We start from the raw sequence: 21,655 nt of genomic DNA, 5'->3' as shown, positions 1-21,655 counted from the left end.
GTAATGGTTATCTTGGCAAGGAGTTACTGTATTTCCACTCTATGAGTTAATGCTGAGGTTTTTTCATTACTCAAACTGTATAAAAACTTTACATCCAACAAAATACTGAAAGTGATTTTTATGAAGTATTCATTTGAAAATACTGTGTCTAAGAAATTCCAGAAGTCTGTAAAATTGCAACTTCCTAGTTCAGCTGAATTTATTGAAGCATTGCTTATATGGCAGCTTGCCTCTTACAATACAAAAGAAGTGTACAGTGTGGGAGATTACCATTAAATCAATTGTTTATGCTTAGGTGTTGTTTTTCTATGAAAGTGCCTCTGCTCAGTATTTGAGACAGCAGTGTAGTTTTTGTGTCATTAGCAATTATTTTTAAACTCCCTCCTTATGAGCGCCTCATTAAGGAACCAGTTTGGACTTGAAAAAAAAAAAAAGTCAAAATGCCTAAGGTAAAGGCTCTCAAAGAAGGATGAAATATTTTTTTTGATTTTGTTTTGGCAAACATGACAAAAGTATTAATCACATACTAAGTTTGCTTCTAGCCTTGTCCAAAGCAAGGCTGCCTTTGACTTCAGTGTAGAAATTTCCTTGGTTTGCCCTGTGAAGTTTTGTATCCTTCACAGAATTGGGCAATTAACTGATTTACATTATTCTAATTTGAAATTCAAGTAGCAAGTAGATCAAGGTATTAGAATAAACAGAAATTTTCCTATGCTCAAGCATTTGCATTTCATAATCCAACATCAACCAGTTAAGATTCATTGTTAGTCCAAAAAACCCTCCACCTACCAAAATCAACCCCCTAACTTTCACCACATGAAAACATTACAAAGCAGGTAAGCATTTCTCCAATTTTGCTTGCTTAGTCCTATCTGTCTTGTTCTAATAGCTAAATCATAAGGGGAAGGAGGAGGTGGAATCATGTAAGTTCCAGCACTCCAAGCAGCTCCAAGAACCAGGGTTTCAGTATCTTTTACAAACTGTTGTTCATGACCAATTCACACCAATCTGAATTTGGACTGAAAATGGTTCTGCCCTTTTTCTTGTTATTGGCATTTTTACTGGTAGTGAACTGATTGGGCAGATAAACTGGTTAAAAAAAATTAAAAATTCAATTTCTCCTCCTAATTTTTTTCTTTGAACTGACATATTACGGAGTCACATGAATGCCAGAGAAGAGGTATGAACATGCAGCATGGAGGAAAAGCAGGACTCTGACAGCCGGGTTAGATCAACTTAAATTGTTATGGAACTGCAGTATTTCGTGTGGCATTAGGATGGTGCAAAAAATACTTTTCTCTACTCAAGTTACACAATGTTGAAGTGTTAAGCTCCAAGAAACAAAGGCAACGTGGGAGTGAGCACACAACTATTTATATGTGTGCATATGGTTTGGAAGTGTGGCAATAGCAAAGATTTAAAAGTTACATGCAAAATACATGGTCAGCTGTGAGATCAGATACAACTACTCCATTCAGTTTGTCCAACCACATGCCTATCCTCATGGTGAATTTTTTTTATCATATTCAACTTAAATTTGTTTCAACTCATGTCTGTTTTCTCTCATCCTTCTACCATGTTAACCCTTGAAAAGAGCCTGACAGTCATCTCAAAAACTTCCTTGTAGGTAGGGGTAGGCTGCTGCTGTGTCTTCTCCAGGCTGAACACCCCTCCGTCCCTCAGTCTCTTCACTTTAGCTTGGTGCTTGGGTGCTTCATCTCCCAAGCATCCCGATGGCTTTCCCTTGGACTTGCACCAGTTAGGTTTGTTGATTTTTTTTCTTGATGTAGAAGATCAGAACTGGGTGCATTAATTGAGATGCAGTGTAGTGAGTGCAGAATAGAGGAGGTAATTGCTTTCCTTGATCTATTGGCCACACTCTTGCTGATAGGATAGGCTGTTGGCCTTCTCTGCAGCCAGGGCACTGGTTCGCTGACAGATCACTGCCCACCAGGGCCCCAGAGCTGCTCCTCAGTCATTCCCAGCCTCTTTTGCTGTAAAGGGGCAGTTGCTTCCTGGATGCAGGACTTTGCATTTCTTGATGCTGAGTCTCTGAAGGTTCCTGTTGGGCTTTTCCTGCAGCCCAGGTCCATCTGAATGGTGTTCATGTCTTGACTGAGTTGGTTGTTCCCGCCCAACATGGTGTCATATGCAAATCTGATGCCTTTTCCAAATCATTAATACAGACGTTAAACAGGACAGGTCTTTCCAGTAGTCCACTTTTTACTGGCTTCTTGGTAAAGTACAATCTGTTGACCACCAGTCTGAAGAAAGTCAAAAATGATGTGCAGGCTGCTGTTGAAAAACTAGGGCAGATTAAGAGAATTAGGACTGTTTTTAATCAAAAGTTGAGACTTGCTATGACTTCTTTCTTACTCAAGATAGAACTCAAGTGACACTCAGTCCCATAGTCTAGTTGTGGTGTTAGAGGATGGGTTGGACTTGATCTTGGAGGTCTCTTCCAACCTTCTCATTCTGTTGAATTCTGTTGTTGAATTTAAACTTAGTCTCTCAACTAAGTTAGCTTTCCGTTGTTAGTAAAATTCAGTTTTGACCACATATTATTTGCCAGAAATGGGATTCATGTAAGTCTAAGAAATGTTGACTTGACTATAATTCAATACAAGCAAAAAGTTAGGCAAAACTAGTGATCCTTTATGAAAGGGTTCAATAACTATATGGTTATTAAATGAGAATACACTGAAGGGACTTCAAGGGTATTTTTGCTTATGAGTTATGATGCTCACAATATTCTCTGTAGTAAGGCAGTTTTAAGAATACTTTCAAATAAGGTCCAGTTTGAAGTGTGTGCACAAACTCCTATAGGAAAACAGTTGTATCTGGAATATCATATTTACTGTCACGGTGAATCTGTTCTTTGCAATTTTTGTCAAATCAGTTTTTGAAAGCAGTTATGATTTTGACCTCAACAAAATGCAATGGCAGTGAGGTCCAGCTATGATTATGCATTGTGCACAACTTTGGTTTGAGCCTGCTCCTCTGTACTTTCCGCATGTGTTTCTTGTAGCATGAGAAACAGAGTAAATGCTGGCTGTGCCTTTCATGTATTTGGTATTTGCACCCTGTAAGCAGCTACCAAGACGAACGACATTAACCTGTACAGTTATGTTATATTATATACCCTGACTGCCACTGCCCACTTTCCTCTGTATGTTGGTCTGTAGTTTTAGTTTCAACATGTTGTCATGGTGCAGAAGTGCCGGGGCCACCAGAGCTGAATGCAGTATTTAAAGGTAATCAAACAACAGTTTTATATAAATTGCACAGTGTTGTTTTCTGATTTGTTTTATATTTGTTTCCTCATAACTTGTAAGGAAGCTGTTTGGTATTTTGACTTCTGCTAAATCTTCAGCTGATTCAAAGAGCCATCCATGAGGAGTTGAATGACTTCTTCAGTGGTGTTGGCAAAAACAATTGATTTTGATCTAGCCTCTTGGTCTAGAAGAGTGATACAAAATCTCCTCACAGATTTTTGTAACATACCTACCTCCTTTTTTAATTTTAAGTGTTAGCGTAAGAAATTGAATTTGAAAATATTTAGAATAGCCTCGCTGTGGTATTCTCATCTTCTTTCCCCATCTCACATATGCTTTCACTTTGGAATAGAGGACTTGTAAAACGTGGCTGTTACCTACTCATAGACATTTTTTTGAATATTGTTTTGAAGTTGTATGCTTATTTGAAAAAATGGTAATTTACTCTGCTATTAGCCACCACAAATAGGGATGAGGTTTTAATGTATGCTATATTCTCTGAAATAATTGTTTAACCTGGTTTAGGAAAATCTTTTTAAATCAGTGATGCAGACTGCTAATGAAGCTAAAGGGAGTGCATTTTCATGTTTGGGAAAGGTAGGCAGCTCTATTTGAGTCAGTAAGTAGAGTATTAACTCATCTGGAAACTCCAGGTTCCCTTTTACAGGGTCTCAGATAATTCCTCAGCAATCTTTGCAAATTGCTGCCTTGGAAATATTTCCCCTGCTCTTAATAATTTTGTGTCAACCACACTTGGTAAAGAGGGGTGTGTGGCAAACAGTTATGTGCTGGGGGTAGAGGAAAGGCTTGTAAGGTTTCAGGGAAAAGGAACCAAAAAGGATAGCTGACCTGAAAGGGGTTTAATCAGTTTGATGTGAGAAGCAAAAACTGATTTTTTTTTTTTCTTTCATTACAATGGGCCATGCTTCAGTAAAACTGTGTTTGTGTTGTATTTCTGCTAGGAATTGCTAGAAGATTTGCTGCCTTCATTACAGATTTTGGGGTGTTTTTTTCAGGCAGTTTCTGGGAGTGGGTGTGTGCGAAGGAAGTCACAGCAAATTTAGGCGTTTCCTGTTGGGTAATTGTTACATATTTCCCATTCCTCAAACCCTGATGCCACTGGGAATAAATTTGATCTACAACTTGAAGTCAATTAATATTGTGAATAAAGAAATGTTAGAAAAGTAGATACACTGAAGGAACTCTGCATTGATATTGTTTAATATAACACTACTTTCTGATAATCTCACAGTATACAAAGAGGCATTACGAAAAAAGCATTACAAAAACAGCATTACGAACTAGAGTTCTTCATAATAAAATTAGTAGTGGGAGGGTTTAAATGTAGGCCAGAACATATATCTGAAATCTTCTTATAATTACAATTTTACATTGCCGTAATCTTACAGTACTCCGATTTCATTGTCTTGCACTTTTAAGTTCAGTGTTAGATATGTACAAAGCAAACGTTTGCTACAGCCCTTACTCATCAGTTCAGTTTTGTGCAGTTTTACTAATATACATTAGCCCCTGACTTCCATCACTCTGCTGTCAAGAATGACTTTTCTAGAGTCTGTCATGTGTGAAAACAGCTGAAATTGAGGGATCTTTTAGAGCCATTTGCATCAAGGGCTGGCAGATGTTTTTATGATCTCTTATTAATATTAAAATACAAATGTCCTTTTTGTCTTCAGTATTACGTTTATTTCAGTTTTATAAAATCAGTGCTGTTTGTTAATTTTCCATGTATAAAACTGTTGATACATTTTTAAAGATTTCTCCTATAACATCTGGAAACAGTTTACCAGAGTCCAGAGATCGGCCAAGCGATTGTGTGCCATTTGAGCTCTGATCTAGCGCAGTCTTTCTGCAACAGGAGCTGCATTGTACTGCAAAACACAGAATGTTTAATGAAGTATGCACTGAAAGTTGTTACAAGAGTGGGATGATAAGCTGGAATCAAGAGATGAAGAACTCAGTATTGAGAACAGAGTGGGTACGCTCTCCTGTTGGATGCAGTTTTTAGGTCTGTAAGTGAACTGTAGAGACATTGGACATATTAACTCAAGTTCATTTCTCCTTGCTTCTGGAACGATTGATCTACTTGGCTGAAGGGCTTCACAGCACTGAAGTCAAAAGTTTGTGAGGTTATCTGAGATGTTCAGATGGATACTACTTCTTGAAAGTGCTTTTTAGAGATTTAGGTTTCCTGCTACTGAAATTGGTAACACTCCTGCTGACTTCAGTGGGGACAGAGTTAGGTGAGGAGAGTCTTTAAATATCCTCTCTGTAAATCCAAAGGTCACTTACAGTGCAAGGGTTTGTTTTCAGGAAAAGTGGAATTTACAGAACAAAATTTTCAAAATAATTTTCTTTAGCTGATGAGGTGAGCATTACTCATGCAATAGGGGTGATTTGGACTAGTGTGTATGAACTTACAGAAAGGAGGAATGCAAAAAGTTAAGAGATTGGGAAGATCTTTTAATGCTGATGTTAAATATGATAATTTTCTGAGTTTTGACTGTGTTTTTTCTTTGAAATACATTTCTCTTTCTCATATTTAATTATCACAATACAAAAATGTCCTAAATTTAACCCTAACAATATGCCATAAAAACTGCTTTTGGTACTTTGTGCCTGACAGCCAAGATGACAAATCACTGAAATTAACAGAATAAATGTTTTAATCCTCAATCATAACTGTGTCTGTTTTGATTAATTACTAATAAAGTATTCCAGTCTCTAGACATTTTCTACCTGTAGTTTGTTGTATCATACTTCTATCAAACAGTAAGTTTTTGGGTGTGAATTAGTTGCTCCCATTTGCATGTGGAAATTACTGCAGTTTGTGCCATTTTTTGAATTTCATGAACCAATGCTTGACTGGATTTGTTGTGGTTTGTTTGATTTTGGTTTGGCTTTTTTTTTTTCTTACTTTGAGTATTCTTAAGAGTACATCTTCCTATTGTAGAAGAATATTTGCTTGTAAATATATAAAATGAAGAGCAGAGTGGTACAAGATAAGTGAAGAAAAACGTTTCTAAGTCAGATTTACACTGAGAGACTGGAGGATCGGGAGCACTTAAAATTGCTGGGAAAGCAGCAGGGTGTTTACGTAATTAAACTAAAATTAATAGCTAAGTTTCTTAACAGTGCTGTCAATGACAACATTTTCCCTCTAACAACAGTGTACAGTCATGTATGTATAAATAACCTATAGCAACACTGCACATAACAGCCTTTTAATAATGTCACTGCATTTGAGCTTTCCGGGGAAAGGCGCAAAGGTCATATCATTGGTTTATGGCTGTGGAATTATCCCTGTGCTAGGGTATGGTTATCAGGCATTCCTCACATTCCAGGTGTCTAATATTATAGTGCTTACATGCCAGTGCAGGACCAACTGCTGCGTCAAAGAAAAACGCTGGAGAAAACATTCATGGTAGTACCCATTTCCATTTCTCTGTGGACACACCCCTTCTCCCTGTAACCTTTCAAAATGTCATCTTTGCATTGAACTTGGCAACGTTTAACAGATAAATTAATTAAAAATAGTGATTTGGTTGGAGGCTTTGCCCTACAGAAACAAATAGCTGGTATGCTGAGCTGGAAAATATTGGTTCTCCTTTTCACTTTTACTACTTTCAGCGATGAAATGATGTGGCAAAATGTATAGCTGAGTTCAGCGTGGGGGTTTTTTCTTCACTGATGGCAATTGTGAAGTGGAAAGCCAAAACAGTTTATCATAATCAAAAGGAAAAGGAAACAAAAAACCAAGCCAGCAGGCAGTTTGACCTGGTCCTTCAACCAGTGGGTGTGGGTCCCTTCCTTCCCAAATACATTCTTCCCTTTCTGGGTCTCAGCTATTCAGTTCATGTGCCTTTTCACAGAAGCACCTGTGAGGGGACAGAGTGAGCTGACATTGAGCTAATGCGGTGGCTTTGTAACTGGAAGGAGGCAGTTATGCTCGACTTCCTTGCTGGTAGCCCATTTTTATGGCAGTCATTAACATGCACACAGCATCTCATAGCGAGCTGGGAGGCAGCACACTCCCTCTGCACTCACCTCCCCCTGTCTGCTGCCTGCTGGACTGAAAGCTTCACTTGTGTGTTCTCTGCTTCCTGCCTTTTGGCCATGTGTGTGTGTGAGAAGGACATCAGTTGTCCATTTTGTGTGGGTTCTTTTCTGTGGAGGAAGCAGGCAAGGTCTTTGGATGATTAAGATTTAAGATTTTCATCCTTAGCTTTTCTGTATTGCATAAAGCCTGGGGAGTTTGGGGATGTGTAGAACTTTTGACCATTGAGAACAAGTCTTTTAAAATAAAGAAATAAAAAGGGTATGAATTTTTGATATATGGTATGAATTGTTAATATATTGCAAGCATTTAATTTCTGATGTTTTTACATTACACTTGCAAAACTGCTAAATGAAGTAGGAAGGGTTTTTTTTTTAAAATGGACATTAGGGGGCCTTAAAGATCATCCAGTCCCAACTCCCCTGCCATGGATTTGGGCATCTTTCACTAAACCATGTTGCTCAGATCTCTGTTCAGCTTGGCCTTGAACACTTCTAGGCATGAGGCATCCACTATTTCCCTGAGCAACCTGTTCCAATGCCTCACTACCCTCACAGTAAATATTTTTTTCCTAATATCTAACCAAAACCTACTGATTTCACTTTGAATTGTCCTTTACTTGTCTAAAACTATAGCATTTGTTCTGTAGGGGTTTTGTTGTTCAGCAATTTCTGCTATCATGTTTTACTTTTGAGTACTTGTGCTGCTGTTAAAATAAGTGGAGTCAAAAAATTTGCAGTTATATTTTTGTTTCGAAGAACTTGCTCTCTATGTACAACACAAATTTTGTAGCAAAAATTCATAGTATGATTCAATAGCCAATTCAGTATTGGCTTAAACTGGTTATGTTCATAATAGATATTAGAAAATAGAACTTTTGTCAAGATACCTGATTTTCCTATGTTGTACAAGTTTAGTAAGTTATGTATAAATATAGTGAATTGGAGACATTTTGTTGTAGTTCAGTTGCAGTAAGGTTTGTTGTTTTGTTTTCATCCTTGCCCTGGCAGTTTAATGTTTAACTAAATCAAGAAGAACTGGAAAATATTTGAGGAATGGAGTAGAGTTTGCTAGTGTAGTTAGTGCTTGTCTCCAAACCCTGTCATTGGTGAGCTGCAGAATTGCTGTTTCTAAGCAGGACTTGCTGAATATGTTGAACAGTTCATGCTGTGCTACAGCGTAGGAGACTGAGTTGGTCTGCAGGAAGGCAGCAATCAGAACTGATGATGGGCTGATATTGCCTCTTCACATGGCAGCAGTAGTGCAGCTGTCTGGAAGGCTGACTGGAAACTGAGACACTGCTCCACACACTGCCCTTTTCAGCAAAGCATTTCAAAAAACACCTTGAGTACTTTGCCTAAATTACAGAGAAGAAACCACTTATTCAGTACTCTAAAGTTGTTTTTTTTTTAAATCCCAAGCCCTACAAGGACAGAAAAAGATTAGATTTTAGTTTCTACTTGATCCTTGTGTGCTTCCTGAATACAATATTGTGTTTACCTGGGTTGCTGGCTAGCTAGACCCAGGTCTAAAAGTCTTTTAATTGCAAGTGTATTTTTCAAAGTCTTAGATAATCTCTGAAACATCATTGCATGTGGTATAGTTCTATCTAGTGAACCCACAGCTTACTTATAAATGGGAGTTTTAGCAAATCATCTTCAGTATGAGTTCAGTACTGGAAATTAAGTTTTTGAGGTTATTAAATAGTTGTGTGAGCCTGTTATCCCACTAGTACATCTCAAATAATATCCCTCCATTCTGTGTTGCTGTGAGGTAGAGAAATAATGTATGTCTCTTAGTAGAATTCTCCATCTGCATGTTTGTACATTTTTCTTTACCAAGGAAACTCTGTAAAACCAAGAAATATATTTCTTTAAGGCCAGCTGTCTGTTTTAAGTATTCAAGGACTTAAAACAATCACAGGATAGAAACTGCAAGCTATTAAAAGTGGTACTATACCTGTATATTTTTTTAGAAAACTAGAGTCAGTGCCTATTTCAAGTTTCTAATCTTATACAAATTTGAGTGTTTTACCTGTCTTTGTATTACCAGGAGCAAAATTATCTGAAATCTAGAAAACAAGTGAAAATTCATGAAATGTATCCAGGAAATACTTGCTGCTGGAGTTAATAAATCTTTGTCTCCAGAAAGTGTGTAACTGCTGTGAGTTCAGTCTCTGCAATTAGTTTTTGAGTATCCAGTGGTGTAAAAAGGTGAAGATGCAGTACTGTTAACTGCTACATATCCATTCTAGCCAGGAGTGGAGCCATGAACATTTGACTATAAACCTCTATTGCTGTGTGCATGTTTGTGTAATACAAAGCAAACACATTAGTGGTGCACATGCTAGTGTCTACAGGCATACATTTAGTGCTATTAAGAAGTTTAATGTTACTGAACACATTTCATCATTAAGGAATGGTTTAGTTTGAGCTATTAGTGATTCTGTTTTGGCATAGAAAAGGTAACATGCATGTTTGCTGTCTTTTGAGCACAGGAATTTGTTGACATTTGGTTGCACACATCTTGTGAGCAAGGTAAACATGCATGACCTTACCATATTTGTTTATTTTGCACCACTATTTCAAGCTGGGATTGCGACCATGCTGCTCCTTGTTTGATCTGTTCTACTCTGGTATTGATGTCCACTTAGTTACTCTTTCAAAATAATACCTGTAATAAAGTGGTGCTATATCTTAATAGTAGCCTTATTAAAAGAGAATGTACCTAAACAATTCAAAGTTTGTACATAACGTCTTGGCCTGATACCTGAATGGGAGGCACTACTGTGTTAAGAACATGGTGTTTAGCAGTAGAAATCCTGTTGACAGACTCATGAATTAGTTTTTTCAAGAGAGAGATTTTGTGTGGGATTTGCTAGTTCATAACTTATAGAATCCAATGAACAAAGGATACGGCAAAAGGGCGTTTTGTGGGCCAGTTCTGCCCCTTTTGACAGGTAAACAGCCTGGTTACCACTTTTCAAAGTTAGGAAAGAATTAAGAGTTAATAGCATTAATACAAAGTAAATGCATTTTGTTACCGCTTCAGCCAGTGTAATTTGTAGAAGAGAAAATTGTGTTTGCTATGAAGTATAATTTTCATGCTGTTAGTGACCTCAGCCATAGGGAGCAGCAATGCCTCTCTCTAACTCTGACCTGCAACGTGAAGCAACAGCTGGGTCTCTTTTGCCATTCTGTGTGCACTCTGCTGTCTGCTACAGAATTCATCCCATTTAAATTTAGTGACCCTTGCACAAGCTAAGGATTCATGCATTCAGAATCCTGTACTCACCAGGGAAAGAGGGGAACCTTCAGGTATGAAATAGATGTGCTGAATCTGCCTCCCTAGGGAACCTAAAGGAGTAATTCAGGCTAGGTAACTGACTTTTTGAAGTTAATGAGATTAATTGCACCCCTGAATTTTATATAAGAAATTAATCTTGAGTGCCTGAAGTGAGTAAAATCCATTTTTGTAAGCATATTTAGTATGGGATTAGAATGCATATTTATACACCCTTCAAAGTAATAATGCCTATAGCTTCAGAAAGTTGGGTAAGAATTGAATTGATTTTGAGATCCGACTTGAGCACTAAATTCAGGAGGTTTGGTGAAGAATTGAGAACATTTTTCTTCTTCTGTTTGTACATTCCTGTCACTGATTAAAATTTTACATTTGCTTCTCTCAAACTATGGATCAAAATAAGAATTAAATACTTTCAGTCATCCTTTTGCAAAATGAAAAATTAGTTGATGCTGATTTTATGTTACTATTCTGTGTAATTGTGCTAACTGAAAGTGCTTGAAGTAAACTTTTTGTAAACTGTTGTATTGGTGGGTATTACTGTGGGTAAACCATCTGTAGACCCTTCTGTAGCTGTGTATGGATTCCAAATAAATGTGCATGCAATTCTTCCATCACTGGATTTCTTCTCTTACATTTTAATAGATTGTCCATTTCTGCACATCTGAATAGCAGCTTTTGTTTTGTCTTCTCATTTCCTTGGAGTTTGGAAAAGAGGTGTATTTTTCAGAAAAAATTCTGTCAAGAAAAAATGCTAGCAAGTACTGCATTGTAAAAGAAAATAATTAATGTATAATATACATCATTACATATGAGAAATGAATGAATGTGAAATTTAATCTGTACAACATTTTGTATAAGTGTCACGTAGGATCTTGCTACACAACAAAGCACATGAGTTCATTTTGGATATTTGGAGAAAGTCCTCAAATGCACATTGAAGTTGGTATAAAAACTGAGCATTCACCCTAGTTACAAGTGAATTCCAAACTACAAATCTTGGCTGTAAGTCAAGTTCCACACAGCAAAATAGATGTTCTTGGAAGTAGTTTTGAAAGGCATTAAGGTGAACCTGTTAATAATTCTCAGGTATTTGTGTACCTCTTACAAACCTGTGTTTTCTTCCTTTCTAACTGAAGAAAAGTATATTCAGATTTGTGTGGGGTGGGGTTATTTTTCACATCTGTGTCTCTTTCCCCCTGCTGCTCTTTTCTGAGATCTGCCTATTGTAACCATCTTCTTTTTTCTATTGATAGAATACTAACCATAATATGCATAACTTATGTTTCAGTATTACAGTTTACTTAATCCTAAATGGATTTTGGAGGAAAAAGGATTCAGAGAAGGAATGCAGCAGAATCCGGCATTTCTCTTGCATAGAACAGTTTGTTCATAGTGTGTGTGTGTATACATATATGTGCATACACATTTTTAAGAACATGCCTCTTGATATTCTCAGATCACAGAAATGGGAAGTATCATGGGCTGTCTGTGTCTTGACAGAAAGATAGTCTTACTGGTATATGTAATAAATGTTACATTTTTTTGTGGACCCCAGTCTTGGAAAGAAGCCTGTCTTCTATATATTTCTGTGATCTGGGGACCTCAAAATGTGATTTACATCGAATAAGAGTGTTGTCCAAATGAAGCAGTATTTCTGCACTGACAATCCATCAGTCTGTAGCTATGGTTCCATTTTCCAGTATCTTCAGCCTCATGGTTTTTTTTAGACCATGGTGCTCGTAACACCAAGGTTTTGGGTTCCATCCCCATGTGGGCCATTCCCTGAAGAGCTGAATCAGTGATCCTCTTTGGGTCCCTTCCAACTCAGAATATGCTGTGGTTCTATGATTCATTATTAATTTTAGCTGCATACACACACTTACTCTTACAGGTGTACTCCAAACCCCACCATACCACACAGGTATGGCTGTAGATGCAAGAACAACTGTTAATGATAACACATATATCATTGCAGAATCTGCATTTTAAGAGCTTAGCTAGCTAACCCCATGTTTTGAAAACTTGAAAGAAAACTGTGGATTTGTTATGATAATAGAGATTTTCAATTGGTAAACTGTATTTGCCTCCTAAGTCTCCCCAAGTACCTGTGAAGTGATTGACATAATCATGCCTTGTTTACATAATGGAATTGCAGAACACTTCCTGGTTTTCCTTAAAATAGCCACTTCTCCATACCTACACCTGCCCCTTGCTCACTAAGGTTAAAGAAAAAGGAGTCCCTAGGTGAGAATACTTGAGCTTAATGATATGCATTAAAGAAATCCAAGCCTTTTTTTGACTAATTGAACTTCATTGGATACTAAATGTGAACTTTGATGTCATCCTTTTTAGAGTATTGGCATTCTTTTAAGAACATGTAAATGTATGGCTACAAACTGAAACAGTGTTATGAACTATCTCAGAATATCGGTGCCCAAGACATGCAGCACTTAATCCTCTATTATGGTGTAATAAACCTCATTTTTCTTGGTTCGTGTTTAATGACTGTAATGCCAGTTCATCTATCATAGGTTACTATGTCACAGATAATGATCTTCACACAGACAAGATTCCTTCAGTCCCTGTTCCTAGATATTATTTCCTGTCCAATTACATCTTGTAACTCTCTGCTTTTGTCTTGCAGATTTTCTCTTGCTTCATGTTGTGTTAATTTCATCCATTTGTCATAAGTATTTTGAAAGTAAATAGCGGTTATGTTGAGGCAGTTCTGAGGGCCATAAGCAATCAGATATCAATCACCCTGTGCTGATTGCTGCTCAGTTGTAAAATGACACATCAGGCTCAAAAATTGTGTGTTATTAAGGACTCTGGAACGAAAAAGGGAGTAATGGAAATGTTACCCTCTTAAGTAGTTGTGATCTTATTATGTACAAACCTTCTTATGTTTTAAAAGTCTACTCTGGAACAGTTCTGACATAGTTCAGATCTTAAGGATGCGATGTCCAAGCATGATCTGGCGAAGCAGAATTCATAAAACAAATTGTGCTATGCTGCCTCTCTTTTTGGACCTCTGTCTCCCTCTTCTTCTCATTTTGTTTAAGGTCTAGTGTGGGTCACTCAAGTACTTTTCTACAGATTTTTAGTGTCTCTTTAATTTATGGAGTGTCTGGGATGAGAGGATGGCTGTTATTCATTCCCATGGTATCTGGTTTTGGACAGGTGAGAACACCTGGATGGAATATTTGCATGATCAGAGTTGACTGCAGCCTAACCTAGAGAATGTGCTATTTATAGTAAGAAATATTTTATTAAAAATAAAATTGGTGTAGAGTGCAGATGAAAAGTCAGGGTTGTACTGGGCTTATATCCCTCCTGTGGAGGTGATCTAAAAATCACGTCATGACTGTTGCTAGCTCTGGTGTGTAACTTTGGTGAAAGTATTGAATGTTTATTAAAAACCATCTGGCTCTGTTTATATTTTGAATCATATTAGGATTTCTATGTCGCTAAAAGGCATTTCAAATATTTTTTCTTCTTGAACTACATGAATTGAATTTTGAGTTAATATTATAATGTGAAGGCTAAGGATGACACTGAACTTTAATTTTATTCAGTTTGTTTCACGTACATCTACACGTGTAATCAAATTTGAGACAAGACTTTCTTCACATGTAGGTGTGCCCTTGTAGTTGGCACATCTTGTTCTCATGACTAACCAGACTCACCAAAGCACTGTTGCTTTTACATGATTGATGCTTCCTCTGAGCATTAGTGGCCTGGGAACTGTGACACGGATGCCCTGTGTTCAGTCTGCTGCATGCTGCCTGCCTGAAATTGTGCCTGTGTTTATCCTGCATTTGGAAGGCTTCTCCTGCTTCCCTAAGAGCCACCCCTTTCTCTCTAGCAATTACTATTTACAACAAAGCAGTAATCTTTGAAGTGGTGCTGGTAATTGTGAGCAGGCAGCATTTGGGCAGGTGTGCGTGGTACAGCGGCACTAGGCAGCTGCAGACAGCAGGCCAGCCAGCTGTTGGCCTGCTGAGCTGCACAGCTGGATCCTGGCCATGGCAGCACAGCTTCTGCTGCCCAGAGAGGAGGAGCAAGGTGGCAGGTCAGAGCTGGGGCTTCTGGAGAGTCCTTGGAGCAGCCCCACTCAGAGCTGTGCCAGTGTCTGGATTTAAAAAGGCAGGTCAGCAGTGTGAGAGGATACAATACACTGGCTTATCTTGCTATAGACCTCCTCTTCACTGGAAATCACTGGCGAGTTGACAACCTACTTGTGCTACTTATAATCCATATTTTTGTATATGCCCTAAACCAGGTCACCTAGTGATCCAAAAATGACCACATTGGTCATTTCATCTGTATTTTATAGTAGTTTTTAGTGCAAAGTTTAGTGGTTTAACATAGCAGTTTATAAATGGCAATAAATTAGGGAATTTGTGTTATGCTTTGGCAATAAATTAGGGAATTTGTGTTATACTTGAAAATTTGTTCAGAACCTCAAATACAGTGTTAGTGAGCTTCACAGGATTATGATGTAAACTTTGGAGAAATATGAGAAAGTCGATTCCAGCTTGCAATTTAAAAATGTTTTGAATCCTAAGAGCCTTATTCTTTGTGATTTCTGCAACCCTAGCTTGGAGGAATACTATTCAACTTAAGGAATTGGTAGATCATATCCATTGATGATGATGATAATAAAAATAATAGTGGGACAATGATTTCTAAATCAAATTCGTGCTTAAATTTATTTTTTTCAGCTGCATAAAGAATTTAGTTTTTCTGTAAAGTACTTTTTATCTGGTGTTTTGTACACAAAATCCAATTTAGTTTGTAAGAGGTAAAATGTACTATTGTTTTCTCTTTCTCTTCTCAGTAAAGTGTCAATAAAACTCTTCCTTTTGGCCAGGAATTAATAAAGAAAAAATCCTGAAACACATGAATTAGCTTTTTATTTGTGTAGAATTTTAATGGTGAGATGAAAAAACAGTCTTAGGTGATAAAACAGTCAGCAGTGAGTAAAGGAGTGCTGCTTGTGTGTCCCACAAACTGGGCTTCATCATGTCACTCTGAGGATTTTTTTTTTAAACTCTAGATATCTACTTAATCTTATTGTCACTATGGTGACAATAAAACCTTAAATTGCTTGTTCTTCCTATTAGATATATCACTATGTTAGAGATGGCATTTATCTGTGCATTTATCAACAGGAAGCTCAATAATAATTTATTTTTTCAAAAAAAGGACCAAAAGATGATCCCATAAAGCTTTGCTCAGCCTCAGTTGGAAAAGAGCCCATGTATAATATTTATCGCTCTAGTTCTTATATCAAATAGGTGCTCTATTATTAAAGTGAAAAAACTTTAATTATCTGTCTTTCTACAAAAGCACCATGTGAATATCTAAAGCCCATTAAATGTTACTTATAAAATGTCAACCCTGAACACACTGCTGCTTGTTTTATTCAAGTGCAGGGATTGATAAGTGCTGCTAACTTCATCTTAGGTGGTTGTATTCTCTTTTCTCACTTCCCTGTCTCTGGTCATTAGAAACACTGATCTTGAAATCTTGCGCTCTCTTCACCATCTCAAGCAGTTTTCACGGGGACAAATAGGAAATTATTTTTTTTAAAGCTGTTGGTTGTTGTTTATTTTTAGACTGTCAGATGTGAAGGGTGTTGCAGTGGATTTCTCACTTGAATTCCTGTACTGAAAAATGTTTGAAGTAATACTTTAAGAGGGGAAAAAAACTTGCTCTCCTTTTTCCCTGCTATGTTTCTTTAGCTTCTGTCATAATAGGAATTAGCAAAATAAATAATAAATTAATAATTAATATTAATAATTAATAAATTATAAAAATAGGAATAACAAACATATATGGAAGAGAGAAAAGCTATATCACTGAATTGTTTCCTTGTTGTAGGTTAACAAAGCCCTTGTCATTTGCGGATTGTGTTGGGGATGAATTGCCATGGGGATGGGAAGCCACGTATGACCCTCAGATTGGTGTATACTATATTGATCACATAAACCGTAAGTATTTCTTACTTTTTTGCCATGTTGATTATAAAAGGCGACTTATCTTGGTTAGGCTCAGAATTCTTGATTAGAATAGAAATACTGGGGAAAATTTGCCTTTGGTATAGCATTATTGGCTTTATAATGCTTGCAAGAAAATCTGCTGGTAGAAAATGGCTACATCTGTTTCTATGTATATTTTTAATTGCATGGTGATTATGTCTAAACCGTGTAAAACTAGCAAAACATGAAATACAATGGTATTTAGACCTATTGAAATGAATATATTCCTGAAAGCATTTATATTTTCTCTTTATACATTTATTACTCCGTAGTGATATGTTTTTCTATTTTCCCAGAAATAGTCTTTAACAGCACAATGGCAAAGACTCTATTTGAGATCAACACCTGAATCTAGGTACCTGCATCTGTGCTAGCAGTACCTGTACTTACCTAAAAATTACAAGGTATCTACAGCCATTTCAGATGCTTAAAATTAGCAGAGGCAACTGCACAAGGTCCATAGATGTGGCATGGACAGTAAGAGGCAGGTGACCTTCTTAATGGCATCTCAAATGTATGGGCAAGTGAATCCACCCTGCCTTGTCTAAGCTGTTTTTCCAGTCAGTACTCTCTAGTCAGTTCAGCTGGAGTAATGTAAAATGTGATGTAGCTGACTGGTTGGGTATCTGCTTTGCTGATGAGATGATTTAACCTCCTTTGGTTGAGTTGGACTAGAACTCTGATAATTTAAATGGGACATTAGATATCAGGTGTACTTGTTGAGCACCTGCAAATAGACACCTAATATAGACCTGAATCCCACCCAATAACCTTATTTGTGCTCTTACAGCCCTGCTTTGCAATGAGAGTCCTCTGATCTTACATATAGTGTTAGACACTCAAGAACTTTTAAACATACAAGCATCCTTGACTGAATTCAAAAGGGTTTTCTTCTGAATCTAAATGTGATTTTCATCTTAAATTTGTCTCTAACTTCTGCTTAGGCCAAAATTATGGGGTATACACCTGTAAAATTTTAAGAGGACAGTTGCATTTCTGGGTGTTTTGAGAGTGCTTTCAGATCAGTGTGCTCTGATAATTATGCTCTTTTTATTTAATGTATGTTCAAAATTTTTTATCAGTTCTGAAAACCTCTTGTTTTGTTACCTTTTGTTACCTTTTTTTAAGAAATAATTTAAATGCTTTCTTTACTTTTAAATGTTACTCCTGTGCATTGAAGGTGAATTCCTGAATATTATGAGCTATTAATGGTTTGAAATTTTGGTATACTTAATTGTATATTCATATACTTAATATACATCCACTGTTCAGTAGTGCACTTGATTCCTCTTATATTAATATGTGTATTCCTTTATAGCAATTTCAGTGAAACTTATTTTATAAAGTGGTGAATTTTAGTTTTGTACACTGTATTTTGCACAATGTTTTTTTGTGAGAGTACTCTTCAGTTGCTGGGTGGTAAACTGCCTAAGGATCTTACAAGTAGGTCATTTGTTTGATGTGCGAGATATGGAGATTATAACTTCTTCTGACTAGGGTACATGCAATGTTTTGATGCTATTGAAATCTCTGGCATGGAGGTCACTTGAAATTAGTGGAGAAAAGCCTTTCTAGAAAACAGTTGTTGTGTCTGTTTAGTGCTTTTTTAGTTTTGTAATAAGTCAGATGTGCTGAGTATGCTTTTTGGATTTGAACTGTTAAAATTCCTTGTCAGGAGAGTAGCTATATTAGAACAAGGAAGACTTACTCTTTTGAAAGTAGTTTTGTTAATTCTCTCTGCTACTGGACAAAGCAGCCAAATGGGGGAGAAAAAACATACCTACTGCTAGGAGGAAGAACAAATAGATAGATGCCTGAAAAACAGGTTGGATAAAGAAGAATTTCAGGACTCATAAGTAGCAGCTTGAGGGATAGCACCTTGGGAAGAAATCTACTCCCATGTGTTAGGCAGGGAGAGGTGACTAACGATGCTTCATGTTCACTGCCATTTGGCTGGATTTATTTCAGCAAAATGTTTGAGGAAAGGTCCACTGATTCTCTCTTTTTGCATCCCATAATTAATTATTCTGAATAGCTTCTCTCTTATCTGTCCTTTTTCTCATTTGCTTTTCTAGTGTTGTTCCTACTGTTTGCCTCTCTACAAAGCTACTTTTGTTCCAACTGTGAAGTTTAAGGTTGTCCACAGGACTTGGACCAGTTTTACTATGATGGCTCCAATTTTGTTACATTTCTCAGACCAACCCAGTGAGCTGAGGAGCAGGTTGTTACTCAAGGTTGTTCCCTCCTTTTCTGTAAAAATTTGAGGTTGAAAATGGTAAGGGTGGAGTTTCCATTAATGATCAGATAGGTACTTACTGCAGTGGATATTGATGGAACTCCCAATAATTTAGAGAAAGCAGTATTAGACTGTGCCTGGCAAAGTTCTGAAACATCTACTGAATTTGTAGAAAGTAATTTTTTTCAAAAAATATGTAAATCAATATACATTTTATTTTTTTCAAAGTATTTTCCTCATCTGTGCAATTCTTTGTCTTGATCTTTTTCCTTCTCTTCTCTCACATAAACCTGAGAAAAGCCTACTCTTCTCTTGTACAGAGGGTTAAGAATTGTCTGTGAGCAGTGTGCAAATATAGAAAAATCCCTCAGATTCTTTTGGTGTCAATATGTTTAAGGATAATTTAGTTTTATTGTCATCTCACATTTTCTATATTTTCTATATTTAATTTTTTTTCTTTTGCCCCCAAATACAGTTTGGGTTTTTCAACAGCCCTAGAGCTTTCTCATGATCCTTTTGGATGATGTAACCCACTTGGAGAAGCACTGACTGAGGTCATTACTTTATGAATATATTACCCCAATTAGGAGATTTAATGTGATGCTTTCAGCTTCAAGAGAGACCAGATTACAGGCCATCTGGCAAGGCAGAACATGCATATGATGTGGGTAGCTAATACTGTAAGAACATAAATGCTTACCCTATTCTTCAGTAGCCCCATTTGTTAGAGGATGACTGAAAGGATATTATTTAGTGGGCAGCGCCTGAGGAGTTTTTGTGCAGGATCTTTATTACTGTGGTTTAGAAAAGTCCAAAGATTTTATGACTTATGCAGTTGACTCCTATAATCATTATTGCATACCTTGTTCTCATGTGTTCATCTACTTCAGCTTATTTGCTAACATTTACTAATTTTGCTAAATAACATGGTTAGGAACTCAAGGCAATACTGAAAATAACATATAACTATTAGTCCACTTTATTTCTTATATCTGCAGGCAAAGTCATCACTTTCTAATTTTTTCCAATTCTCCTGTGGGCTTTTCCACATCAAGCATTAAGTGTCTGAGATGAAAACATTTACGTTCTTAGAGCTTGGATTTGCAAACACCTTTAAGCTGATACAATCTTTGAAAGTATTGGTCCTGCTCTATTGCTACCTCTGGCCTTTTGTTCTGTCCCTGCAAAGTTTTTGATTATACTGCCATGAGCATTTGCATGGCCAGACAGTGAATCAGATCAGGGAGCTGATTCAAGTTGAAACTAATCCAGTATGGAAGTAAAAAAAAAAAACAACTGCTATTTGTTCTCCTTTCCACACCTCTATTTATGCAGGCAAGAAAAGGAAGGTGACCAGGGGATATGAATGAACAGTCAGGTGGAAGAGATGGAGGATAGCTACTTTTCATAGTAGCAGTGGTTAAAGGCATTTTGAAATTACACCCTTGAATTTTCATGTTCCATGTGCAGGCTTGGCAGGAACCAGTTTTCACTCTGAGGCTGTGATTTCCAGGTGCACTTCTTAGGTGGTGGTAGCAGCTGAAGTAGAAGTCAATGCTTGCTCTGGTTCCTGTCCCCACATTGTGTCTGCATGAGGATATGCAGTGAACATGGACAACAGGAAGCACTCTGCTTCCTGAGGTGTGAGTTGTTCTCCACCTCCTTTCCCCCCCTCAGCTGGTCAGGTTTTCTGATGTGGATCAATCTATGGTGTGTTTAGATGAACAGTTGTGGAGATAATGGCAGAAAGAAAAGGAAACTTCGGGTTTGACATGCACCGTCTAAGGGAATCCTGTAGAGCGACAAGTTCTGCCTTGACTTCAGCACCCTATCTGTTCCTAAATAACTTACCCCCTTTACTTTCAATTCTCATCTTCTCAGATAAGTCTCAAGAATAACAAGGAAGTGGTTGCTTTCTTCATTGCATTGATCTAGTTAATTCATAAATACTCTGCTCTTAGTTTAGTGGCAAAGGTAGCAGAATGGCAATGAGTGACAGAGTTTAAAAGATATTGAGATATTGATAGGAAGGAATAGTTTTCCTAGCCCAGTACAATTTCAGACCATCACATCACTTTTTTTTTTGCCATTCTTACTTCGTATTCAGTATGATGGTTCTTCTCCCTGCACTCTACCCAGCACTTTTCTTCAAAATGGAGTTGGACAACCACCTTCTCTGCTTCTGCAACTCCTTGCTACTTAGTTTTAATTGTCCCTTTTGGAAGCATGAATGTGTCTTTCCCAGAAACATCCTTCAATCACTGTTTCATCCACAAAAAAATCAAAACTTGAGTCAGTGATGATAAAAAAAATAGTGAAAAGAATAGCTATTTGCGTACAGTTTCACACTTACGGCACAACATTTTAACTACAAGAGTTCTATTTCTTGTAATCATAAAGGCTTTCATGCTAGTTTATGCTTGTGCAACTGGTTTATCTAACACAGGGACTTCTGTGGATAGACTGCTTCAGCCTGGGAGTCTAGTACATCTACATCTATGAAAGTAGGCCAGATCAATTCTCAGGAAAGGAGGAATCTGAAAATCCCACCACGAGTCTGCAATCACCAATATCCTGAGGGAGTCAAGTGGCATATCATCAAGTGGCATATCAAATGTGCCCTCTTTGTTCCCATGACCTACCACCATCTTGTATGCAAGTGGTGACGTGACACCAATTGTGAAGACTCTTTACTCTTAGCAAATGCACATGTCAGAAA

General features: G+C 37.2%; 1 protein-coding gene across 2 annotated transcripts in view; it reads left to right on the top strand.

The window, feature by feature from the left end:
* WWC2 (WW and C2 domain containing 2) overlaps positions 1-21,655 on the top strand; it is a 95,745-nt gene that overhangs the window by 18,950 nt on the left and 55,140 nt on the right. For both annotated transcript variants that reach the window (XM_088056261.1, XM_014261950.2), the window contains exon 2: positions 16,543-16,652. In XM_088056261.1, coding sequence (XP_087912387.1) covers positions 16,543-16,652 — 110 coding nt within the window. The remainder of the gene's footprint in view (positions 1-16,542; positions 16,653-21,655) is intronic.

This window comes from Pseudopodoces humilis, chromosome 6 (assembly GCF_049639895.1).
Source record: "Pseudopodoces humilis isolate 2021_Gansu_Grassland_sample_001 chromosome 6, ASM4963989v1, whole genome shotgun sequence".
NCBI lineage: Eukaryota > Metazoa > Chordata > Aves > Passeriformes > Paridae > Pseudopodoces > Pseudopodoces humilis.
Note: the sequence above shows the minus strand (reverse complement) of the source record. Positions and strands in the feature narration are given on the sequence as shown.